This window comes from Pygoscelis adeliae, unplaced genomic scaffold, assembly GCF_000699105.1.
Source record: "Pygoscelis adeliae isolate BGI_AS28 unplaced genomic scaffold, ASM69910v1 Scaffold14, whole genome shotgun sequence".
Taxonomy (NCBI): Eukaryota; Metazoa; Chordata; class Aves; order Sphenisciformes; family Spheniscidae; genus Pygoscelis; species Pygoscelis adeliae.
In genome coordinates this window covers 5,467,612-5,479,917 of record NW_008825109.1, presented here as the reverse complement: position 1 = coordinate 5,479,917, position 12,306 = coordinate 5,467,612, and the positions used below count along the sequence as shown (strand labels likewise).

The window sequence follows — 12,306 nt, the reverse complement described above, 5'->3', positions numbered from 1 at the left end:
GCAGATATCTAACAGGTGGTGTACCTTTCCAGCCACCCGGCTGGTCACCAGTTATCAGAAACCGTGAAAACTATGAGGAGTTTAGATGAGTGTATAAGAGGCAACTGAAGATTAAAAATCAATGTGAATAGGTTTACTAAGTTTAGAATATGATGAAAGTAAGACAGGGAAAACTTCTCCATTATTAAGCTGTGGTTCAGGCAACTTGAAACTAGCATGGCTGAAGTATGAATCTTACAGGTCTAACCCTTCTGTTCTAATACAGTGATAAATAGACTTTTTTGGGGGGCAGTGTTTTTGCAGGTTGTCAAATCCCTTACCCAAAACGAGAATTTTTAACAGAAGAAGAACCAGATGATAAAGGAGACAAAGTAAGTACTGGAAGAACAGTATCACCATGCTTCACTGGCTTTCACACTATTTCCTGTTTTCATGTTATTTCACGTACTGCTTTTGAGTTGAAATTTTTCTTTGTGTTTAAACAATTGAGAAGAACCAGCAGCAGCAGCAGGGCAATAACCATACTAATGGAACTGGTCATCCAGGGAACCAAGACAACAGTCACACACAGGGACCCCCACTGAAAAAAGTGAGAGTTGTTCCTCCTACCACTACCTCAGGTGGACTTATTATGACCTCAGACTATCAGGTATTTGTTTTATTCATACGTTGTATATTTGGTTCTCATGTTTGCAACGGTGTTTCTTTAAGCTAAAAAAGTGATTCTGTAAATGTCATTGTATTAACTGTTTGGGGGGGTTTTTTGCATCTTTCAGATGCTTTTTCAGATGCATTAGTTGATGGTTTGCCTGTACATTGATGTGCTGGTGCTTTTTAAGTTAGCAGTTTCAAGGAAATTAGAATCAAAAATTATTACAGTTATTCATTTATTACCTTCATATTAGGGAATGCTGATTGTGAACCAAAAGCCTGTTGTGCTGCACTCTGTATGACCTAAAAATACCATTCCTTATTTGCACAAACCTGCAATGGCAGGAGGCAAAGGATATTTCAATTAACAAGCTGTGATATAAGAATCTGAACAAGAGTTTTAGTTGGGCAGATGGATGGGAAAGCAATATTTTGGATGACAAACAGAAAGACATGATGTTGTCATAATCTGTGTTGGAAGACCAAGGGAAATTCCAGGTTGAGTAAGACCAGTATTACAGATCTGAAGAGACATGTGAGGTGGTGACGACCAATGAGTGAGGAAGAAGAGGAGGCATGTAGGAAAAAAAGCTTGAGGGAATCTTGAAAACTGTGTTCTAGCCTTCCTGCATTTGCACTTGCGGTCAAACATTAGGAAATCAGAAGAGTCTGGAGCAGAAAAATATCTGAGAGTCATCCCAGGGAATGATATCGGAATTTGTGGATTACTCCTGGAGACTGAGGAGAAGAGACTTAAGGACAGAACCTTCAGTTAATGCAAGCTAAGAAATTACAAAAGAGGGAGCAAGGAAGACTTTTCAAATGACACGCGTAGGAGCAGTTAGGTGGCAGATTTTGGAAGCCTAGGGAATAGAAGACTTCGAAAGGAAGCACGCTGGTGGAAATGTTAGTCTGCAGGAACTATTAAATACTGGTTCACACGGAGTGCATAGTGCAGAAGGCCAATTGGAAGAGAGTCTTGGATGGAATTGAAAGATGGGGAATTTAAAGATTAATATCTAAATCTGAAACCCACTTAGCTATGCTTATATTCTGTCGCAAAACTTAGGGAGAGCTAAAGAACGGTGTCAGTAAAACTGCTGCTGTCAACTTGCTTTTCACAGTTTGATGCTGTTTCTCCATAAACACCAATGGGGTTTGAAATCTTGCATTTCAGAGTTTGCTCTTGAGAGTACCAAATGTCCTCAAAGGCTGCCTGGGAGCATTACCCCCATCCTTGTATAAATCTGTGTATTTCCAGCATTGGCCAAAACTTGAAAGTACCGAAAAATGTAAAACGGTCATTTTCAGGAGCTTTACTGTGAGCTCCTTCATATAGTCCCCAAATGCCTTTGCTGAATTTATCCCAGGACATCGATAGCATATCAGTTTTCAAGTTGTTCTCCTTGAACGATAAAGATTTTTAGAGCTGTTTCAAATAGTAGTCAGCCTTAACTACAGTGCCGCAGTGTGGGGTGCCTCTAAGTATAAACATTGTCTTTCCTTTAGCTGGGTTATGCATCACAGAGCACTCCTTTACAGGAGAGTCATCCCATTCAATTTGGCAAGCTGCAAAGTTGATTGCTGTTCGAGCCTTTTAGCTGGCTTTTTCTACTGCTTCCGTGTGCGTATTTTTAAGGCGGCAAATGCAACTCTAACTCTCAATCTTCCCCTCATGTTGAGTCACATATCTAAGGAGACTGATGCAGAGGTTGCATGTACTGTGTCAGGGAGCCCCATTTACATGCCCTATTTACATGCCCTTTGCCTCATTTTGCTGCTGCAGCTTGGCAGTTTGAACAAACTTCGGCTTCCAGTTCTGTGAGCAAGAGCTGAGGTTTGCTAGCTGAGTCAGAAGGCCCAGATTGCTTCAGCAGGCGTTTATGTTCGTTTGTTTTCAGCTCATGCTTATCAAAACTTTTGTAGTCTCAGATACCCATCCCAGGATTGTAGCTGGGGGCAGCCCTTGTCAACAAATGTAATTTCAGAATACTTTTGCGTTGAGATAGTGATAATTGCTGCTTTGCTATCTCAGGAGCTCTTATTGGTAACTTGACTGCTCCTGACTAATCTTTTTGCTGTCTTTCTAGGAGGCAAAACACCTGTTTTTTAAAAAAAAAACATACATCTCCCCCCCAGTCTTGCAAGAAGGCTGTGGGTAGATCTGTTCTGATTAAGGTATTTGGAAAACATGGTAATCAAGGGGAGGAGACCTGAACTTGCTGGCACTGAACAAAAGCAGTTAAAAGTTGCCTATTGGTGGTTTCAGATCTCCCTGAAAAAAATGCCTCACATTTTTTGCTTCTGGTCCTGCAACTTGAGCAGACGGCAAACAAATATTACAATACAGCCCTCTGTTTTAATCAAACACCTGTTCCTTTGTTCTTCATTTAATTTGCTCAAATTCCCCATATAAAGCTTGTGAAGAAGGATTGCCATCTCCTGGGCAAGACACACTAAGGCAGTTTCTTCATCCACTCAGAAGTCAAATTATTCTCTACAGAACAAGTTGACCTTGTATCCTTTTCTGCCATGCATAAAAATAGTAGACACATGGCACACAGACTTCCTTGCCTTCTCATTTAAATCTGCAATGTGACACTTCCAAAGGCAATGTGACTAAACAGGCTGGAACAATTCCACTACTCTGAGCTTTTGCTTGTGATAACCCTCTGGGTGCTTAATGGTATTTAGAAAGGATAGGATGTTTACATTTGTTCTTAAACAAAAGCCATTTGTTGCACTGGGTGTCATGAAAGAATCTGATGATTTTTAATTGCCTCCATCTTAAAATAAGATCTGTTTTAGAAGTCAGGATGCAGAAAGTGTTTACAACTGATATGAATGGTCAGGTTTCAAATGGTTAAATTTGTGAGAGTTTCCTACATACAGGGGCCACGGTTGAGCAAAAAGAATATTCAGGGATTTTTGCTCCGTGAAGTACATCCTATATTTGTTACATGGAGAAGGGTGACCCAGAGCTGTGGCACTTCTGGTGGCGAGTGACTTAGTCCATCTCTCAAGAGTGAAGGCAAAAGTCACAAAAGTGCAGTCACTGTGCTAACGGTGCAGTTCAGCAGTGCTGGTTTGTTCCTGCTGGCATGAAGTGCTGGTCCAGCCATTTCTTCCCCTTTACACTACACATCCCTAGAGAATTAGCTCAGTCCTGCGAGCATATTTTGAGAAGTAGAGCTTGCCTTTTGATTTCAGCCATCATCTCAGCATCCTGATTATAGCTTCTGTTCTAAATGTCGAATGGCAGGCAAAAATTAATGGAGTTGTTATTTATTATTTTATAATTTCTTTTATAAAATCTGTAAAGCTGTTTTAATATTTTACTTTTTCAGGATGTTGGTTCACCGTAGTTTTGCGTATTCAGGTCTCAGTAGCAATATCCTAGTCCTGGAATATTCACCTTAAGGAAGTTTCCAGATCTTTACTAGAAGCAGCTTTTGCTAACAATCCTACTACATCTTGCGATATCAAGAGTTAGAAGTTAAACAGCAGTTTCTAAACACTACAACATTTGTGTGTGTGTGTAAACCTTAACATAAGGTGTGTAAACCTTAACATACAGGCTTGGGGAAGAGTGGCTGGAAAGCTGCCTGGCGGAAAAGGACCTGGGGGTGTTGGTCGACAGCCGGCTGAACATGAGCCGGCAGTGTGCCCAGGCGGCTAAGAAGGCCAACGGCATCCTGGCCTGTATCAGAAATAGTGTGGCCAGCAGGAGCAGGGAAGTGATAGTGCCCCTGTACTCGGCACTGGTGCGGCCGCACCTCGAATACTGTGTTCAGTTTTGGGCCCCTCACTACAAGAAGGATGTTGAGATGTTGGAACGTGTCCAGAGAAGGGCAACGAGGCTGGTGAGGGGTCTGGAGAACAAGCCTTATGAGGAGCGGCTGAGGGAGCTGGGGTTGTTTAGCCTGGAGAAAAGGAGGCTGAGGGGAGACCTCATTGCTCTCTACAACTACCTAAAAGGAGGTTGTAGCAAGGTGGGTGTCGGTCTCTTCTCCCAAGTAACTGGCGAAAGGACGAGAGGAAATGGCCTCAAGTTGCGCCAGGGGAGGTTTAGATTGGATGTAAGGAAAAATTTCTTTACTGAAAGAGTAGTTAAACATTGGAACAGGCTGCCCAGGGAAGTGGTTGAGTCACCATCCCTGGAAGTATTTAAAAGGCGGGTAGATGAGGCGCTTAGGGACATGGTTTAGTGGGCATGGTGTTGTTGGGTTGATGGTTGGACTCGATGATCTTGGAGGTCTCTTCCAACCTTTAATGATTCTATGATTCTATGATTCTATGATTCTATAAATGTAACACAATTTCATTACATTACGATACTGTTTTAATATAAATGTTAAATGCTACTAAGTGGTCATATGCTTAGATTGAAAATCCCACACGCAGTCCATTTTTTCCTTTATAACACATGATGTGTAAATAACTAACTTTTAGGCTAAAATCAAAGTAGGCAGTTGTTGGTTTGCTCAGAGCTTCGTGCAATGAATAATGAATGCTCCATCTAATAAGTAACTGTAGAAATGCTGGTTGAAAGGGGCCTCCGGAGACCATCTAGCCCAATCTCCCCCTTGAAGCAGGACTGTTGCTAGTGCTAAATCAGGTCAGCCATGCCTTTGTTTAGCACAGTCTTAAAAACCTCCATAGATAGAGACTTCACAGCCTCTCTGGGCAAGTTCTTCTAGTGCTGTACTAGCCTCTTAGGGAATTTTTTTCCCTAATGTCTGACCTGAACCTCCCAAGCCACAACCTGTGGCCATTTCCCCTCGAAATACCTGGTTCCACTGAGAAGACTGTGGCTGTTGTCTTTTAGAAATACTTGAAGGAGAGTTAGGCTGCTGCTAGATGATGCCTTAGCCTAAACGATCACAGCTCTCTCAGCCTTTACTCCTAGGTCACATAAAAGGGTGCCAAGCATATCCTTTGTACAGGAAAATCTCCGGAATAATGCAGAGTGGCTCATCAGCAGTAAGATGCACCGTTCAGACCTCCACCCCAACATACCTTCCTGGTAAAGGGAAGGGAGCAAGTGGAGAAGACCACTGCCGTGCGCGGTGGTAGCCTTGTGTAACATGCAGGTGTACCGTAGCCATCTGGAGGGTTGACTGGAGGTTTGACTATGATGGGTGTGTAGATTCACAGGAGGTAATTAGGGTGGATACTGGAGGGTGGTAACTGTCACTTTCTAATCTGATATTCCTGATGTTCATACCTGCACCTGCTGTAATCAGAGTAAGTGAAGAGAAGCCTGACAGTGCAGCTGCGTCGGGACTGTGTGTTCAGTACCTCTTGAAGAAATAAATCGGTAGGTGAAACTGTCTTGCAATGTACCTGTTACGACGGATTGCATTTCCTCTGCTTCTACCCCTCTGCAGCGTTCCAACCCCCATGCTGCCTACCCCAACCCCGGACCAAGCACATCACAGCCACAGAGCAGCATGGGATATTCAACTACCTCCCAGCAGCCGCCACAGTACTCGCATCAGACACATCGGTACTGAGCTGCATCCCAATAATAACGTCAATGCACTGTTGCTAATGCTGCAGGACCGGCCGCACAGCTGCCTGCCTGGAACCCGGCTTGGGCCACGAGAATGTACTGTACAACCACACCTCCAACCTGTCCGACCGCCACGATCCACCCCCTTCCACAGAGCGGAGTAGTGGCTCCCAAATTGTACCTGTTTTTGGGGTTAGACTTGAAAAGAAAGTGCTAGCACAGTTTGTGTTGTGGATATGCTACTTCCATAGTTTACTTGACATGGTTCAGACTGACCGATGCATTTTTTTCAGTGACAGTCTGTAGCAGTTGAAGCTGTGAAATGTGCTAGGGGCAAGCATTTTTGTTGTCGTATGTGGTGAATTCTCTTGATGTAACAACTTTATCTGACCAATAGTACACAACATCTTTGAACTGGTACTTGAAGCATACAGTATATGTTACCATGGCAAAAAAGCAAACTAACCGTGACTCTGACACAATTTTGATAGACGTTTATTTTTAGTGACTTTTGTGGGTTGGTTCATTTTCCACCTAGATCAATGTTTTATGACCGACACAATTGCTACGATGAGGTTTTTTTAAGAACATGAAAACGTTTGCATTTTTTTCCAGCAATTACAAACGTCCCAAAGATTAATTTCCAACATAAGTTTTTGTTTTTGTTTTTAAATCTATGACTTGACTGGTATTAAAGCTGCTATTTGATAGTAAAATAAGTATGTTGTCATTGATATAAACATGTTTGGTTCAGCAAACAAACTGAAATGATTGTCATAGACAGTGTTTTATTTTTTTCCTGTTCGTGTTAATGATTTGTGAGCATGCTTTGGGATTAAAAAAGCATGAATGATATTTCCTAAAAAGGTGCGGCATCCATTCAGATATTTCGTCATGATTTTTGAGAACCAGCTTGGTGTAGTGGATTTTAAGTTTTGTTCAGTTAATTATTTTTTTTAAATGTTCGCACGTTGTTTAGGGGTGCCATTCCTACAACAGAGGATCAAGGTGTTAGGAGAGCCTTAGAATTTATGAGGAAAACCAATGTACTGTATCAAACTATTTTACATGAATGACGCAAGTATTCTGAATTAAAAAAAAAAATCAAACATTGTTAAAACAAGGTGTTATGTAATAAATTTATTTTTCATAAATCTACATATGACCTTTGCCTGTGTTCCTTTTTATCAGCGACAACACCCCGCTCCCCCATTGTGCATCTGTATCGGGTTGTGTCCTGAGAAACAGTATCTGACAGGAATTTTTCTTGCAAGTGGGCAGCCTTCCATTAACTGCTGAGAAGGATTTTTTTTTTTTAAATAGCAGAAAAAAATACAATGCCTCCGTAAAACGTCATTACCCCTGTTGTGTGCATGTAGCTGATCAGCTGGAGATGGGCTGAACGTGGGTTCATTACTAGCTACGTTTCACAGATCAGACAGCTCTTTTTCATCTACACAATCTAGAGACATTCCTGTCTGAATAGTTCTTCTAAGGTTTCTGTCACTCATTCTTATCTTGGTATCTAATACCGCACCATGATTTTATGACATAAAGATATGTAATATATGCAGGATTTTTTTCTGCGAGTGCTTCATATAGTGTGAGTATCAACTAATGTGATCCGTTCAAATGCACTGAGCTGCTGACGGGAGGCAAAAGAAAAACCAAATCAGTAGCCAGCCCAAAATGCAAACCGTGTTTGAGGTGAAGATAAAATCATCTGAGTGGAGTAGAGGTTTAAGTATTCAGGAGACTTAAACCTAAAGACAAAATCTGAGTGCAAGGTTCATGCTGCTTTAGTAACACTGTGCGATACCCTCTTCATTTTGACATAAGTGTTGTCAAAACCTGGCTTTCCTCAGTTTCCGGAACACAGATAAAAATATAGGTGGGAACACAGGTAAATATATAGGTGGGAGTGCCTTAAACTTCTTTTTGGTTTGTTTTTCGTCCTTTCCTTAATTCATATCTAGGCTTTGACCTTGCCTGTTTAGTATCTCCAGACTCTTTCCAGGCACTGAAATGGCGACAAGAGTAACTTTTCTTTGGCTAAAGTACTTCTGGCCTAGATTTTTTGCTCTCTTATTGATGCATATTCATATTAGTGCATAATAGTTAATATTATTCATATTAATGCAAACCTTATTTGTTACCAGTGTATTGTGATGTCTCCAATGCTTTGTTTAAAAGCAGCAGGCTGGCTTTAATTTCATTTTTGCAAAGGGAAATGCATCCAACTGACAAAAAGGACTCTTGCCATTAGTTTGCACTTGAATTTAATTTTCCTATTGAGAAGGTATTTGAGATGAAGATGCAGCTTATCAACTAATTGTAATAGAAGTAAATTATACTCTACATTTAGTTAAGTAGTCTGCTACTCCATTTGCGGTAATTTCATTCATTCTACTCCATTTTTAGTAGACGTATTGCAGATTACCTCAACAAACTGAGATCCTACAAGGGAAGTCAAATCTTAATATTTGACTTGTTCTGATGTCTGAGTCAGCTGGTCGTTTGGGAGGAGGAATTTGAGGTTTGTTTCTCTAGAACTGCAGAAAAGGTTTTTCAATGCTTGGTATAACCTCTGATACCTTCAAGACGGGGTATATTTTTGTTGCAGATAAGATTAATCTTGTCGTATTCATGACAATTATAAATCATCTTCTGCATCAAATAAGCTTTTTAATACTGGTTTTAGGAATACCGAGAGCAAGGCTCTAAATTACTTTCCTGAACTGTTTAAAAAAAAAAAAAAAAAGGAAATTAATCCTGTCCCTGTTTTGCTCTGGGGGGCTTTTTACGTGAGGGTTACAGAAAGGGGAGGAAGAAGAAAAGTACCTTTGAGAACATTTAATGGAAGAGTTGCAAATTCCTGTGAGGGAGGTGGCAGCTCGGCATGCAGCAGCCGGCGTGTGAGCTGTGCCTCTTTCCTCGCCTCTCTCAGCTTTTGTTACTAGATTCAAGAACTTCAAAGCTTTTCATTTTTCACCAACAATTATCTGGACCAATCTGAGTATATTTCAAATAGCTGAAGCCTAGGAGCCTGACTTTGTTGCTCTGATTAAGGAACGAATTGTTTTTCTAGAGTAGGCTTATGTTGAAAATGGGCTACAAGCTTAACTTGATTGTGAGGATAAATATACGCTATTGCACTTTCACCTTGGCACTCTCAGCAAGCCTAGCTTGTGGCAGCTCTGAATTTATCATACCTGGTAAGAACGCAGCTCCTTTAAGAAGAAATAAATAACTTTTGCAATGAGCCCTTTTAAAGATGGTTTCAGCATTAGTTGTGGGGAGTCTGAGGAAGGAAATGAGACTGGTTCTGTCCTGTCCTTTCCTGTGTGTATATATAAATTGGAAAATACTCACTGAATTGCCCATGGCAGTGCCCAGGCAATGCCCAGCTGAGGGGTAGGCCAACGTTAGTTCAGGTTTTCTTTCAGCTTCCTTTTTCCTTCATTCTGAAGCTACTGCTGGGCAGAGTCTCTTCTGGGTCTGGGGTGATTCATCTGTAGGTGGCAAACTGCTCAAGCAGCTAGGGTGGTAGGCCTGAGCGGGAGAGGAGTGAGCAAACACATCTCTCCAAATCCCTTTTTGCTTTCTGTGTGCAATGCTTAATTTTTATGGGGTTTGTGTTTCCATGCCTTGCTTTCTCAGGGGAGATACTTAATGCAGGTTGCAGGTATGTGCCATTGCCTGTTCAAACAGTATTGCAGTCCTTGGCGTCTCATTTGCACTACATGGGCTCCTCCAAAAGAAAAGAGCAAGTTCCTCCGTATTTCTTCGCTAAGGGCCATCAGCAGCCCAAGTCCCAAGTGTCTCGTCGGCTACCGTGTCCATGGTAGCTTTGCACAAAGCCTGCTCCACAACATGGAGCAGCACATTTCTGCGAGACTGATCATTAGGATGTTATTTTATAGGAAGTGGTGTCAACTCAACTCTCCTTTGCCAACTCAAACAAGAAGACAGCAAAGCATTGAGTGGGGTATGGGTGAAGCATGCAGGAGTTAGCCATGTCATGTGAAATGGCCTTAAGCTCTGTCAAAAAGGATCTTGGAAGCTGTTCCTATCATTTTCACCTTGTTGTATGTCTCTTGCCCGTTCAGACCCCAGCAGAGGTGGCAGTTAGTGAGAACGAGGGTTAGAGTCAGTGGCAAGTGAAGGCTTTATGTGAAGAGATGACTTGTGCTGTTCCTCGGTGTCCATCGATTTCTTTCTAAAATTCCTCTTTGAGCAATAAGCAGCTCCTGTTGTATCTCCCCCAAGCCCATCCTGGCTTCGCTAAAAGGTAAGCTGTGATCTCTGCCTTTCATGTATTGTGGCTGTCGGTGATTTTATGGGCACGGTTAGGCAGTTTGACTGCCACCGAGTGGGGTAATGGAGGTGGGATGGAGCCTACAGGATCTCATATTGGTTATTGTGTATCAGAAAGGAAATGCATAGATTATTTCTTGGAGCCAGTGGTGAAGTTGCAGACCTGCCATTTGGACTAAACGTTGCCATTCTAAGTTGAGCCTATTTTCTGCAGAAGGACTGAGTAATGTGGTGCTCCTTACACGCTATTTTACTTACACCCCTGAATAGAGCAGCCCTTCTTAGTTGGGTGGCGCAGCTGTCTCAGCATCTTCCTCTAGGCTGAGTGGTGACAGTGCTTCAGGATGCCAGTTCTGAGACAGTTTAATAGCCAGCGTCCCTTGAGACCAAGATAGATGAGCTTAATTCAGTGTAATTTGCCTGTCACAGCTATGGATAAAGAACACTTTGTGAAATAATATGTCAGACATCTGAATGATGGGATGTACAAACTGTGCTCTAGCAGTAAGAGAGGTAGAGAAAGAGGTGCTTACCCTCTGAAAGCAAAACAGAAACAAAGCTGCTTCTTCCACCAGGACTCTTGCGGTAAGTTCCTCTCAAGGATTTTAAGCAGCTTTTATCATGGCAGTTGGCTTCAGTGATGGCAGAAGGGAGCTATCTCCAGAGGACTGTCTTTGGTTAAAGGGATCCTGTGCTGTAGAGCTTGGCGTTAGCACTGATGTTAATGAAGCCATTGCCCTGGGGTGATGCACACCAGCTCCAACCCGGGATGGGAATCTGGACAAGCTCCATCACTGCTCTGAAAGCTCCCATGTCACAAGATACTGAAAAACACTTTTCAGCCTGCGAGGATTAGGGTGTCTTTCCTTGGCCCTCACACTGACTTTAACTATCCCTTTGCATTTCTGGTCCTACTTAGGTGGGCTGGGTACTTCACCTGAGCCAGGGGAGATGGAGAAAGGGCTAGTGCAGGAGTGCTTGTTATTTAGGCAGTGCAGCACATTTTGGCACATAACCCCATGCCCACAGAAACACCAAGGATAGCCTTTACAGCATACGCTTTCGGGAAAAGTTTCCGTTTCCTCAGCCTGGAATGTGGGAAAGCTGCCGTGTGCTCGGAGCAAGCCTTTGTTTAATATTTGTGGGAGCTTTGGATTTGTACAATGGTTCACCCACAGTGTTTGAAGAGCAGCAGCCTCTCTGCCACCCCACCAGCTACATAAGAAATGCAACCAGCTGACTGAGGAAGGGAGGGAGATGAAGTAGGGATTTGTCTCAGAAGAGCACCTACAGGAATGCTGAGATTAGTTGAAAAGCCCTGAGCAGATGCTTACAGAAGGCCCCGTTACGCCTTTCCCAAAGGCACTCTATGAGAAGGCAAAGAGGTATTGTCTTACCCTGTGAGGTGTAAATAGCACTCCCGCCTTTAAGGGGAGCTCATTCCTTCTCTGAGTCACTGTGCCAAAACCTGATCATGTCCTACATTTGTGTTTCCAGTTTATGCAGGGTCATCTTTAGTACCCACTGGCTGGTCTTCCCACAAGATGCTGGCAGGGTGTGCATCGAGCTATTCTTATCAATCAACTTTTAAAATTAAAATTCTTTTGCTGTTTGTAGTGTTTCTCAAATATACGTAGGGACCTGTAAGGCTTCCTACACCAGCCAAGCTCTACCTTAGTGAGTTCTTCCTGTTAACTGGGTAGGGAAGACAATAGAATAAATTGTTTGGCATGCTTCACATACGCTTCAGCCATGTGCTGATACCATGGAGATACCCAGCAAGCTATGGAGAAGGATTCTGTGGGGATAAATTCTGCGGCTGT

General features: G+C 42.5%; 1 protein-coding gene across 1 annotated transcript in view; it reads left to right on the top strand.

Moving 5' to 3' along the window:
• The window catches only part of CDK8 (cyclin-dependent kinase 8), a 68,544-nt gene extending 61,218 nt beyond the window's left edge, over nucleotides 1-7,326 (top strand). Inside the window, exons 11-13 of the mRNA XM_009327757.1 lie at nucleotides 491-649; nucleotides 6,042-6,730; nucleotides 6,820-7,326. Of these exons, the coding sequence (XP_009326032.1) occupies nucleotides 491-649; nucleotides 6,042-6,167 (285 nt within the window). The 3' untranslated portion in view covers nucleotides 6,168-6,730; nucleotides 6,820-7,326. The remainder of the gene's footprint in view (nucleotides 1-490; nucleotides 650-6,041; nucleotides 6,731-6,819) is intronic.
• Nucleotides 7,327-12,306: the final 4,980 nt, after the last annotated feature.